This window comes from Hypanus sabinus, chromosome 23, assembly GCF_030144855.1.
Source record: "Hypanus sabinus isolate sHypSab1 chromosome 23, sHypSab1.hap1, whole genome shotgun sequence".
Taxonomy (NCBI): domain Eukaryota; kingdom Metazoa; phylum Chordata; class Chondrichthyes; order Myliobatiformes; family Dasyatidae; genus Hypanus; species Hypanus sabinus.
The window spans coordinates 65482216-65496516 of NC_082728.1; the positions used below are offsets into that span (position 1 = coordinate 65482216).

A 14301-nucleotide genomic window follows, 5' to 3' on the forward strand; every position below is an offset into this window, starting at 1 on the left:
GCAATCGGTAATCTCGTTAGACTGTCTGGGTTGCCTCATTTAACTGGTTTGGACCAGTCAGAGTGTAAAGACACAAACACACAAGACTGGGGTGGGCAGAGCCATGGAACAATGTTGGCTGTAGCCCTGTACAATGACCGGTAAGAAGGTGACCCAGGTAGGTCAGGTGACCCTGAGCCAATGGGGTGGAGATCCAATGGTTCAATTGGTGAGGAACTGTATAAGACTCAGGAGTTCCAAATACGAAGGGGCGATAACTCTCCAGCAGCCGGAGACCACCCATCGTGGATAAGGGCAACTACGCCTGGCCAGTGTAGACTCTGTATATTTCCAGGGGAATATACTTTTCTCTTCATTGACTGTTGATGGATTGTCAGGGAATTCCAGTAGAGTGCACACAGAGACAATTTGTGAATCCATGTGCTTTTAGTTGAAACAGTAAGTTACTTGTCGGTAACTACAGATTCTCTGTGCTTCACTGATCATTATTACAAGGGGTGATTCTAGTAATAAGACCCTAGCAGGGATGACAAACGGACAGCAATGGCAGGAGTTTGTGGGAGTAATTCGGAAGACACTGAATCATTTCATCACAAAGAAGCAGCAGCATTCTAAAGGAAGGATGACTGACGAGGAAAGTGAAAGACAACGTACAATATTGCAAAAATTAGTCGGAAACTAGACAATTGGGAAGATTTTAAGCACTGACAGAAGTTAACTACATAAACAACAAGGGGAGAAAATATCAGATATTAAGATAAGCTAAGCAATAAGATCAAGTAAGACAGTTTTATTTTTTAGATATATAGAGCATAAAAGAGGCAAGAATGAATACAAGACAACTGGATAATGATGTAATAAGTAATAATGATAATAATAAGTAATGATGTAATAATAAGTAGTAATAGAACATAGAATAGTACAGCACATTACAGGCCCTTCGGCCCACAGTGTTGTGCCAACCCTCAAACCCTGCGTCCCATATAACCCCCCACCTTAAATTCCTCCATATACCTGTCTAGTAGTCTCTTAAAACAAGCAAATGACAGATAAACAGATTAGTTTACATCAGACTTCACTGTGGAAGAACCAGCAACATGCCAGAAATTCAGGAGTCAGGAGCGGAAGTGAGTGCAATTGTTAATACTAAGGAGAAGGTGCTGAGGAAACTGAAAAGTCTGAAGGTGAATAAGCGCTTAACTCAGATGGACTGGATGGGCTACACCCCAAAACTCTGAAAGGTAGGAGTTGGCTGAGAACTGGAAAATCACAAATATCACTCCATTTTTTAAGAAGGGTGGGAAGGGAGGAAATTATCAGCTGGTTAGCCTGACATAAGTGTTTAATAAGACTTTAGAGTCCACTATTAAGTACTCCTTTCTCCAATTATAACTTCACTCCTTCCAAACACACTGCTCTCCACACTAATCCATACCTCACCATGAAACCTGCAGATAAGGGGGATGCTATGGTAGTCTACCTCTACCTTGCTGAGGACAGGTGACAACTCTCTTACTTACACTTCAAACAGGACATTGTCTCTGCAACTATCACTGACCTTATTAACCCTGGGGATCTCTCATTCACTGCCACCAACATCATAGTTCCCTTACCCTGCATCTCCTGTTTCTATCTCGTACTCAAGATTCATAAAACTGCCTGTCCAGGTAGACCCAATGTTTCTGGTTGTTCCTTGACTCTGTTTTATCCCTCCTGGTTTATTCCCCTCCTTCCTACCTACATCCGTGACACTTTAAATGCTCTTGATCTTTTCAATTATTTCAAGTTCCCTAGCCCCGATCGTCTCATTTTCTCTATGGATGTCCATCCCTATACACCTTAATTCCCCATGAGGAGAACACAACCAGTTCCCCTCCACCACCACTATCTTCCATCTGGTGGAACTAATCGCCACTCTCAATAATTTTTCCTTCTGCTCTTCCCACTTCCTCATTGAGCACTCACATAGGTCCCAGCTGCACGTTTTTTGTTAGCTACATTGAACAGTCCACGTTCCAACCCTACACTGGTATTGCTCCCAAACTTTCCTATGCTACATTAATGAGTGCATTGGTACTGCTTCTCACACCCATGCTGAGCTCATCGACTTAATCAACTTTGTCTCCAACTTCCACCCTGCCCTCAAATTTACCATTTCCAACACCTCCCTCTCCTTTCTCGATCTCTCTGCCTCTACCTATGGAGACTGATATCTTTTATAAACCCACTGATTCTCACAGTTACTTGGGACTATACTTCTTCCCATCTTGTCACTTGTAAAAATGCCATCCCCTTCTCTCAGTTCCTCTGTCTCCACCGTATCTGCTCTCAGGATGAAGCTTTTCATCCGAGAACTAACGAGATGTCCTCTTACTTCAAAGAAAGAGGGCTTCCTTCCTCCATCAATGCTTCCCTCACCTGCATTTCCTCCATTTAACGCACGTCACTCCTCACCCCATCCTCCCACCACTACACCAGGGATAGGGTTCTTCTTCTCCTCACCTATCACCCCACCAGCCTCCACGTCCAACACATAATTCTCCATATCCTCCAGTATCTCCAATGGGATTGCAGCACCAAACACACCTTCTTCCCCCTCCCCCCCAAACTTTCCGCAGGGACTGCACCCTTCACGACTCCCGTGTCCACTCATCCGTCCCCACTGATCTCCCTCCTGGAACTTATCCTTGTAAGTGGATCAAGTGCCAAACTTGTCCCTACCCCTCCTTCCTCACTACCATTCAGGGCCCCAAATAGCCCTTCCAGGTGAGGCAACACTTCACCTGTGAGTCTGTTAGAGTCATCTACTGTATCCGACACTCCCAGTGTGGCCTCCCGTATATTGATGAGACCACTCCGCTGAGTCAGCCAGAAAAAAGTGGGTTCTCCCGGTAGCCACCCATTTCAATTCTACTTCCCATTCCCATAGGTCAGTCCAAGGCCTTCTCTACTGCTGCAATGAGGCCACACTCAGGTTGGAGGAGCAACGCCTTATATTCCATCTGGGTAGCCTGCAATCTGATGGCATGAACATCGATTTCTTGAATTGCCGGTAATGGCCCTTCCCCTCTCATTCACCATTTCCCATTCCGGTTTCTCTCTCTCACTTTATCTGCTTATCATCCTCTCTCTGGTGCTCTTCCTTCACTTTCTTCCATGGTCTTCTGCCCTCCCCTCTTATCAGATTTCCCCCTTCTCAAGCCCTTCATCTCATTCACCAATGTCCCAGCTCTTTACTTCACCCCTCCCCCTCTCCCAGTTTCACCTATCACCTCTTAGTTCTTCCTCCCTCCCCCCTTTACTCTGGCCTCATCCTTTTTTCTAGTCCTGATTAAGGGTCTTGGCCAGAAGCATCAACTGTTTACTCTTTTCCACAGATGCTGCCTGGCCTGCTGAGTTCCTCCAGCATTTTATGTGTGTTGCTTTGGATTTCCAGCATCTGCAGACTTTCTTGTGTTTGCAGTCCAAGGCTGGGATTTTGGTGTTTATGATAAAATCAGCGTGGTTTAAAATGCACAAACACAATGAAGACCTTGCCTGACAAATCTGTTAGTATTTTCTGAGGAAAGTAACAAGCAGGATAGACAAAGGAGAGCTAGTGAATGTTGTTCACTTGAACTTTCAGGCTTCTGACAAGGTACCTCACATGAGGCTGCTAAAAAGGGTAGGAGCCCATGGTATCACAGGCAAGATACTAGGATGATCAGAAGACTGGCTGACTGGCAGAAGGCCAAGAGTGGGAATAAAGATGGCCTTTCCCAGATGTCAGCCAGTGTTTAGTATTGTTCAGCATTGGGTCTACTACTTTCGCACTGTATTTTAAAGATTTGATGAGAAAAATTGATGATCTTGTAGCCAAATTCGCAAATGACATAAAGATAGGTGAAGGAGCAGGTAGTGTTGAGGAAGCAGGGAATCTGATGGAGGACTTGGGTAGGTTGAGAGAATATGAAAAGAAGTGGCAGTTGAATTACAGCATAGGGAAGTGTATTGTCATGCACTTGAGTGGAAGTAAAGGTGCACGCTATTTACTAAATGAGGAATTCATAAATCTTGGGTGGAAAGGGACTTGGGGTCCTGATGCAGAATGGATTAAAGGTTAACTTGCAGGCTGAGTTGAGAGCAAGAAAGGCATAAGTAATGTTAGCATTCGTTTTGAGAGGAGAAGCAATGCTGAAACTTTATAAGGTGATGGCCAGACTACATTTGGAGTATTATGAGTAGTTTTAAGCCCCATATCTAAGGATGGACATGCTTTCGTTGGTGAGAGTCCAGAGATTTACAAGAACGATCCTGCAGATCATAGGGCTAACCATTTTGTACATGCTGGAGTTCAGAAGTATAAGGGGGAATCTCATTGAAATCTATTGAATATTGTGAGGTCTCAATAGAGTGGATGTAGAGAGGCTAGTTCCAGTGTAGGGAAGTCTCCGACTAGAGAGCAAGCCTCATGATAAAGGGCTTCCCTTTGGAACTGATATGAGGATAAAATTCGTTAGCCAGAGGATGATGAATCCATGGAGGCCAAGAAACACAGGGTATTTGTGGGTAAACCATGGAAAATATCTGGCATAGACAGTGTATTTGGTCAAGTACTAAGGAATTGTGCTGATCAACTGGCTGGAATGTTCACTGACATCTTCAACCTCACTTTGGCAGCCTAAGGTACCCACCTCTTTAAGCAGGCTGCAATCCACCAGTGCCCAAAGCATGATAACATACCGAAATGATTATCATCTAGTAACACTTACATCCACTGTGATGAAATACTTTGAGACATTGGTCATGAACCATATCAACCTGCCTGAGGAGTGACTTAGATCCACTCCAATTTGCCTAACGTTACAACAGGCCAACAGTAGATGCCATTTCATTAGCTCGTCAATCAGCCTGGAACATCTGTACAGTGAAGATGCATGCATTGTGATGCTCTTCATTGAATACAGCTGAACAATCAACACTATCAGCCCCTCTAAACTAATCAATAAGCTTCAAGATCTTGGCCTCAATATCTCTGCATGCAAATAGTCCTCACTTCCCACATTTGTAGACCCAGTCAGTTTGGATTGGCAACATCTCCTCCACAATCACCATACTTTATACTTATGACTGTGAGGCTAATTACAACTCCAATGACATATTTAGGTTTGCTGACAACTTCACCATTGGCCAAATCAAAGGTGGTGATGAATCAGCATATACTCAGTGGACATTTTAATAGATACCTCTGTAGGTAATAAAATGGCCACTGAGTGTATGTTTGCTGCTGTACCCTATCCACTAAAAGATTTGATATGTAATGCATTCAGAGATGCTTTTCTGCACACCACTACTGCAACAATGCAAGGGGATATTATTGAAACCTACCAAATGTTGAAAGGACTAGATAAGGTGGATGCAAAGAGGATGTATCCTATGGTGGGAGGAGATCCCAAACTACATGAGGTTTAGGAAGCAAAGATCAGATGGGTCTATTGAGGAATATAGGGTAGCAAGAAAGGAGCTTAAGAAGGGGCTGAGGAGAGCAAGAAGGGAGCATGAGAAGGCCTTGGCGAGTAGGGTAAAGGCATTCTTCAATTATGTGAAGAACAAAAGGATGACAGGAATGAAGGTCAGACCAATTAGAGATAAAGGTGGGAAGATGTGCCTGGAGGCTGCAGAAGTGAGCAAGGTCCTCAATAAATACTTCTCTTCGATATTCACCAATGAGAGGGAACTTGATGATGGTGAGGACAACAAAAGTGAGTTTGTTGTTCTGCAGCATGTTGATATGAAAGGAGAGGAGATTTTGGAGTTGCTATAATACATTAGGACAGATAAGTCCTCAGGGCCTGACAGAACATTCCCCAGGCTGCTCCACAAGGCAAGGGAAGAGATTGCTGAGCCTCTGGCTAGGATCTTTATGTCCACGTTGTCCACGCGAATGGTACCGGAGGATTGGAGGGAGGCAAATGTTGTCCCCTTGTTCAAAAAAGGTAGTAGGGATAGTCCGGGTAATTATAGACCAGTGAGCCTTACGTCTGTGGTGGGAAAGCTGTTGGAAAAGATTCTTAGAGATAGAATCTATGGGCATTTAGAGAATCATGGTCTGATCAGAGACAGTCAGCATGGCTTTGTGAAGGGCAGATCGCGTCTAACAAGCCTGATAAGAGTTCTTTGAGGAGGTGACCAGGCATATAGATGAGGGTAGTACAGTGGATGTGATCTACATGGATTTTAGTAAGGCATTTGACAAGTTTCCACACAGTAGGCTTATTCAGAAAGTCAGAAGGCATGGGACCCAGGGAAATTTGGCCAGGTGGATTCAGAATTGGCTTGCCTGCAGAAGGCAGAGGGTCATGGTGGAGGGAGTACATTCAGATTGGAGGGTTGTGACTAGTGGTGTCCCACAGGGATCAGTTCTGGGACCTGTACTTTTCATGATTTTTATTAACGACCTGGATGTGGGGGTAGAAAGGTGGGTTGGCAAGTTTGCAGACAACACTAAGGTTGGTGGTGTTGTGGATAGTGTAGAGGATTGTCAAAGATTGCAGAAATATATTGATAGGATGCAGAAGTGGGCTGAGAAGTGGCAGATGGAGTTCAACCCGGAGAAGTATCAGATGGTACACTTTGGAAGGAAAAACTCCAAGGCAGAATACAAAGTAAATGGCAGGATAGTTGGTAGTGTGGAGGAGCAGAGGGATTAGGGAGTACATGTCCACAGATCCCTGGAAGTTGCCTCACAGGTATATAGGGTAGTTAAGAAAACTTATGGGGTGTTAGCTTTCATAAGTAGAGGGACAGAGTTTACGAGACACGAGATAATGATGCAGCTCTATAAAACTCTGGTTAGGCCACACTTGGAGTACTGTGTCCAGTTTTGGTCGCCTCACTATAGGAAGGATGTGGAAGCATTGGAAAGGGTACAGAGATTTACCAGGACACTGCCTGGTTTACAGAGTATGCATTATGATCAGAGATTAATGGAGCTAGGGCTTTACTCTTTGGAGAGGAGGATAAGAGGAGATATGATAGAGGTGTACAAGATATTAAGAGGAATAGACAGAGTGGACAGCCAGCGCCTCTTCCCCAAGGCACCACTGCTCAATACAAGAGGACATGGCTTTAAGGTAAGGGGTGGGAAGTTCAAGGGGGATATTAGAGAAAGGTTTTTTACTCAGAGTGGTTGGTGCATGGAATCTGTGGTGGAGGCAGATACACTAGTGAAGTTTAAGAGACTACTAGATGAGGTGTTATGTGGGAGGCAGGGTTTAAGGGTTGGGACAACATTTTGGGCCGAAGGGTCTGTACTGTGCTGTACTATTCTATGTTCTATGTAACTACAGGGCACAGCCTCAAAATTGAGGGGTGACCTTTTAGAACAGAGGTAAGAAAGATTTTTTTTAGCCAGAGAGTAGTGAATCTGTGGAATGCTCTGCCACACACTGCAATGGAGGCCAAGTCCATGGGTCTATTTAAAGCGGAAGTTGATAGTTTTCTGGTTCGTCAGGGCATCAAAGGATATGGCAAGAAGGCAGATTTATGGGGTTGAGTGGGATCTGGAATCAGCCATGATGAAATGGCAAAGCAGACTCATTGGACTGAATGGCCTAATTCTGTCTCTATGTCTTATGGTCTAACACAGAGTTACTATTGTCTTAAAATCTGGTCATTCTCCTCTGACCACTCCAATTAACAAGCCATTTTGGTCCTCAAAATTGCCACTCACTAGATGCTTTTTTTTCATTTTCGCACTATTCTCCGTAAACTCTAAAGAATTGCTGAGATACTCAAACCACCCCATCTGACACCAGCATTCTACAGTTAAAGTCACTTAGATAACATTTCCTCCCTATTCTAATGTTTGGTCTGGAAAACAACTGAACCTCTTGACCATGTCTACATACTACTATGCATTGAGTTGCTGCCACGATTAGATGATTAGATATTTGCATCAATGAACAGATGTACCTATAAAGTGGTGCTGTGTACAAGAGGGAAAATGAAAATCTGGTTGAATTCAACTACCTCTCACTCAATGTCAGCCAAACCAAGAGCTGATTATTATTATAAGGAGGAAGAAACCAGCAGCCACTGAGCTAATTTTCTTTAGGAGTCCAAGGTAGAAAGTATCATTACCTTTAAATCCTTGGTTTTATCGTTTTGGAGGACCTGTTCTGGGACCAGCATGTAAGTGCCATTTCAAAGAAGGCACACCAGCACCCCTACTTTCTTAAAAGTTTGTGTACATTCAGCATGCCATCTAAACTTTGACAAGCTTCTATAGATGAAGAGCAGATCATGACCTGTTCCAAGACAGCCTGGTATAGGAACAGCAATAGCCTATTCTTTGTAGGAAAAGCCTACAGAAAGTCGTAGACATAGTGCAATATGTCACAGGAAAAACCCTCCACACCACTGAACACACTGACATCACAGAAACAGGAAAGCATCATGGACTCCCACCAAGGGGATAGGAACCAGTATAATAGAGTTGAGGATGAGCCAACAAGTTTGCAAGTAGATGATGGATATAACATGAATATGGGGAAGGACAAGCCAATGATTGGGTACAAATGCAGCTAGAGGAAAGAATTAAATTCTACTAGAGGCAAAATTCAAAAGGGCAAATAATGCAGGACTGAAGGTGCTGTATTTAAATGTGGGCAGCATTCAGAATGAGGTGTACAAAATTGTGGCACAATAAGAGATTGGTCAGTATGATGTTTTGGGCATCAATGAGTCGTGCTGAAAGAAGGCCATAGTTCGGAGCTTAACATCAAAGGATATACTTTGTATCAAAAGGACAGGCAGGAAGGCATAGGCAGTGGTGTGTTTCTGTTGGTAAGAGATGGAATTACACCTTTAGAAAGGTGACAGGGTCAGAGAATGTTGAATCTTTGTGGGTGGAGTTAAGAAAATGCAACAGTTAAAAAACATTATGGGAATCATATACAGGCCTCCAAATAGAAGCCAAACTGTGGGACTGAGATTGCTAAGGGAGCTAGAAAAGGCATGTAAGAAGGGTAATGTAATAGGAGATTTCAATATGCAAGGGGATTGGGAAAATCAGGTTGATGTTGGATTGCAAGAGGGAATTTGAATGCCTCCCTGATCACTTTTTAGAGCAGCTTGTGCTTGAGCCTACTCAGGGAAAGGCGATCTTAGATTGGGTGTTGTATAATAACTCAGATCTTATTAGGGAGCTTAACATAAAGGAACCCTTAGGCGACAGTGATCATATGACTGAATTCATACAGCAATTGGAGAGAGAGAAGCATAACTCATAAATATCAATAACGCAATGGAATAAAAGGAATTACAGAGGCATGAGAGAGGAGTTTGCCCAGGTGGATTAGAGGATGATACTGCCAGAGATGACGGCAGAAGTTTCTGGTGATAGTTCACAAGACACAGGATAGATATGTCCCACAGAAAAAGTAGTTCTCAAATGGTAGGGGGAGACAAACATGGTTGACAGCGAGTTAAGGACTGCATATACATAGCAAAAGAGAGTGGGAAATTGGATGATTGGGAAGACTTTAAAATCCAACAAAAGGCAACTAAAAAAAGCTATAAATGTGAGGGCAAACTAGCCAATAATATAAAGTAGACTACCAAAAGTTTTTCCAGATATATAGAGAGTAAAAGGGAGGTGAGAGGTGATATTGGACCACTGGAAAATGATGCTGGAGGGGTAGTAATAGAAACATAGAAAACCTGCAGCACAGTACAGGCCCTTCAGCCCATAAAGTTGTGCTGAACATGTTCTTACTTAGAAGTTGCTAGGCTTACCTATAGCCCTCTATTTTTCTAAGTTCCATGTACCTATCCAAAAGTCTCTTAAAAGACCCTGTCGTATCCACCTCCCCCACCATTGCCGGCAGCCCATTCCACGCACTCACCACTCTCTGAGTAATAAACTTACCCGACATCTCCTCTGTACCTACTCCCCAGCACTTTAAACCTGTGTCCTCTTGTGGCAACCATTTCAGCCCTGGGAAAAAGCCTCTGACTATCCACACGATCAATGCCTCTCATCATCTTATACACCTCTATCAGGTCACCTCTCATCTTTCGTTGCTCCAAGGAGAAAAGGCCGATTTCACTCAACCTATTCTCATAAGGCATGCTCCCCAATCCAGGCAACATCCTTGTAAATCTCCTCTGCACCCTTTCTATGGCTTCCACATCCCTCCTGTAGTGAGGCGACCAGAACTGAGCACAGTATTCCAAGTGGGGTCTGACCAGGGTCCTATATAGCTGCAACATTACCTCTCAGCTCCTAAATTCAATTCCATGATTGATGAAGGCCAATACACCATACGCCTTCTTAACCACAGAGTCAACCTGCGCAGCTGCTTTGAGCGGCCCCAAGATCCCTCTGATCCTCCACACTGCCAAGAGTTTTACCATTAGTACTATATTCTGCCATCATATTTGCCATCATAGTGAACCACTTCACACTTATCTGCGTTGAACTCCATTTGCCACTTCTCAGCCCAGTTTTGCATTCTAATAGTGGACGAGAAATGGCAGATGAACTTAAAGGGTACTCTGCATCTGTCCTTACTGTGGAAGACACAAACAGTGTGCCCGAGGTCTGTGAGCGTCAAGAAGCAGGATTGCTAATATTATGCCTTGCAAACTCAAAGGTCTTAAAGTGGATAAGTATCCTGGACCATATGGACTACTTGCCAGATTCCTGAGAGAGGTTGCTGGAGAGATAATAGATGCATTAGTCATGATATTCCAAGAATCACTTGACTCTGGCATAGTCCCAGAGCTAAGATTACAAATGTCACTCCACTCTATAAGAAGGGAGGAAGACAAAACAAAGGAAATTATAGGCCAGTTAGCCGAACTTCAATGGTTAGGAAAGCGTTGGAATCTATGAGTAAGGATAGGCTTCAGGGTATTTGGAGACTAATGATAAAATAAGTCAAAGTCAGCCTCGTTTCTGTAAAGGGCAATCTTGCCTAACAAACTAGTTAAGAGTTCTTCAAGGAAGTAACAAGCAGGGTGGACAAAGGGGAGGCAGTGGATGTCACATTTAAATTTTCAAAAGGCATTTGATAAGGTGCCCCACAAGAGGCTGCATAACCAGATAAAATCCTATGTGCTACAGGCAAGATACTGGCATGGATAGAGGAATGGCTGACAGACAGGAAGCAACGAGTGAGAATAAAGGGGGTCTTTTCTGGGAGGCCTCCAGTGACTAGTGGTGTTCCTCAAAGGAGAGTACTGGGACTGCTACTTTGCACATTGTTTGTCAGTGATTTAGATAATAGAAATGATAGCTTTGTGGCAAAGTTTGCAGATGATATGAAGAAAGGTCGAGGGGTAGGTAGTGCTGAGGAAGCAATGCGATTGCAGCACAACTTAGACAAATTGGGTGAATGGGCAAAAAAGAGGCAGATGTTGGGAAATGTATGATAATGTATATTGGTTAAAGGATTGTTAGCCCAGACTATTATCTAAATGGGGAGAAAACTCAAACATTAGAGGTGCATAGGGATGTAGGAGTCCTCATGCAATACTCCCAGAAGGTTAATTTACAGATTGAATCTGTGGTAAAGGAGGCGAATGTAATGTTGGTATTTATTTCAAGGAGAATAGAATATAAAAGCAAGGCAATAATGCTGAGGCTTTCTGAGACATTAGTCAGGCTGCACTTGGAGTAGGAGTATTGTTAACAGTTTTGCACCCCGTGTCTCAGAAAGAATGTGTTGTCAATGGACAAAGTCCAGAGAAGGTTAACAAGAATGAAAGGGTTAACATGTGAAGAGCATTTGGCAGCTTTGGACCTGTACTCGCTGGAATTTAGAAGAATGCAGGGAAGATCTCATTGAAACTGTTGAAAGGACTAGATAGGATGGATGTAGCGAGGATGTTTCCTATTTGGGGAGGATTCAGAACTAGAGGGCACAACCTCAAAACTGAGTGGTGAACCTTTAGAACAGAGGTAAGTTGGTATTTTTTTTTAGCCACAGAGTAGTGAGTCTATAGAATGCTCTGCCACAGGATGTGGTGCAGACCAAGTCCGTGGGTATACTTAAAGTGGAGTTGATAGTTTCTTGATTGGTTAGGATATCAAAGGATATGGTGAGAAAGCAGATGTATAGAGATGAGTGGGATCTAGGATCAGCCATGATGGAATGGCAGAGCAGACTCAAAGGGCTGAATGGCCTAGTTCTGCTCCTATGTCTTATGATCTTATCTAGTCCATGCTCTCTTCCTGAGATGGAGGTACAGGAGCCTTAGGTCCCATACCACAAATTCAGGAATAGTATTACCCTTCAACCACCAGGCTTTTGAACAGGAATGGATAACATCATTAACCTCAACACAGAACTGTCTCCACAGCCTATGGACTCACTTTCAAGAACACTACAACTCATGTTTTCAGTATTATTTATTTATTAATACTTGGGGTTTTTTTTGTATTTGCAGTTTGTCTTCCTTTGTACATTGGTTGTATGGCAGTGTTGGTGTGTAGCTTTTCATTGACTCTAATGTATTTCTTTGTCCTACTGTGAATGCCTGCAAGAAATTGAATCTTAAGAGTAGTACATGGTGACATATATGTACTTCAATGATAAATTTAGTTTGAATTAATAGGTTCTTGATTGGTGAGGTGTTAAGGCTACGGGAAGAATGGGTTTGAAAAAAAACATCAAAAGTGATTGAATGTCATAATAGATTCAATCGTCTGAATGGACTAATTTTTCAATTATTTTGGTCTCAGTTGTTTCCCTTCTTTCTCAGTCACCTCCCTTTGCCCCATCCCTCACCACACCCCACCCGTGCCTGTCCTATCTATTCTCCACTCCCACCTCTCCTTGTCACATTTCCTCACAATCCCTAACCTGCTATTATTCCTTTCACCCCCATTCATACCATCACACTCCTCATACCACTCCCATCCTCTTCTACACTCGTCTTCTCTTCCTCCTCCTCCCCTCTCGAACCACTTGCAACCATTCTCATTCCTGCTCCTACATTCACTCCCCTTTTCACCCCAAACCACCCCCTTTACCCCTCTTCTCCCTTCCCCTTCCTGCATGCTCCCTCTTCATCCCTCCAACACCCCACCTCCCTTCCACCTCAACCCCATCTCGGCCCTCCCCCTCCCCAGCCTCCCGCTCCTCCCCAACTCTATCTCCGCCCTACCCCCTCCCGCCATCCCCTCCATCACCGCCCTTCCCCCATCCCCTCCCCACCACCGCCCTTCCCCCTTCTTCTCTCCCCACCTTTATAAAGCTGGGCGATGGCGCTCGCCGAGTTCTGGAATGACAGCCACAGCCGCTGCCTCTGAGCGTCTGTTTCCGTGCCCCCGGCCCCGTTCTCGAGCCCCTGTCGTTCGTCCTCCTCCAGGCACTGCCGTTCCCAACGGGAAAGCCAGCTCTCCGGGCCGTGACCCGCCATCAACGACCCGTTTGGCCCCTTCGCCTCTTCCATCAGCGATCTCGCACCCACCACCCTCAGCCTCTGTCTCCAACGGCGCGACTGCACGGCCGATCGATCACCCGCCCACCCTTCCCTTCCCTTCCCTTGCCCTCCCTGCGGCTCCAGCAGCGCCTCAGCACGCCACCCGCCAGCCCTGACTTCAGCCCCGCGGGCCTGCGCGCCTGCGCGTTACCGGCTGGGCTCGCTGAGGACGCACTGGGCATGCGCACTATTGCATCCAGCGATCGATCACATGATTTATCTGCTTTGGCCGTCCGCCGGTCCTGAGTTCGCTGCTGTGGTGAACGACGGACAGCTGGAGGGGCTGAACGAGGGGTGGGAATTGACCTATATTTCACCGGGAGCTATTAACCACAGCCACCGGGAACCGAGTTACTCAGATAATTCTCTTAATACCAAAGCCAAAACGGTTAGCAGCCAGCCAGATGCTGTAGGTGATCCTGGAGCAGATAACACGTAGAACATCCTAGTCAGAGAACCATTTCGGTCAGATTACTGTATTCCTCCGGATGTCGCAACTTTCCCCTGGATCGGGAAAGTCAAGTCTAGTAATCCCTGCCCCTGACACTTCCTTGCTCCCTTTGTAGGCCATCAAGTCAAGTCGCTTTTTATTGTCATTTCAACCATAACTGCATAACACAGTAAAAACGAAACCACGTTCCTCCAGGACCATGATACTACCTGAAACAACACAAAACTACACTAGACTACATGAAACAACACAAAACTACATTAGACTTCAGTGTGTAGGTTGGTGTCTGAATAGACTCAGGGAATTGGGGTGTTTGATGGCTTGGGGGAAGAAACTGTTACAGTCTGGTCTTAAGAGCCCAAATGCTTCAGTACCTT

The 14301-nt window shown here is 44.6% G+C and overlaps 1 protein-coding gene across 3 annotated transcripts in view; it reads right to left on the reverse strand.

The window, feature by feature from the left end:
- LOC132380268 (HUWE1-associated protein modifying stress responses-like) overlaps positions 1-13519 on the reverse strand; it is a 30322-nt gene extending 16803 nt beyond the window's left edge. For all 3 annotated transcript variants that reach the window (XM_059949024.1, XM_059949023.1, XM_059949025.1), the window contains exon 1: positions 13236-13519. In XM_059949024.1, coding sequence (XP_059805007.1) covers positions 13236-13443 — 208 coding nt within the window. In that variant the 5' untranslated portion in view covers positions 13444-13519. The remainder of the gene's footprint in view (positions 1-13235) is intronic.
- Positions 13520-14301: the final 782 nt, after the last annotated feature.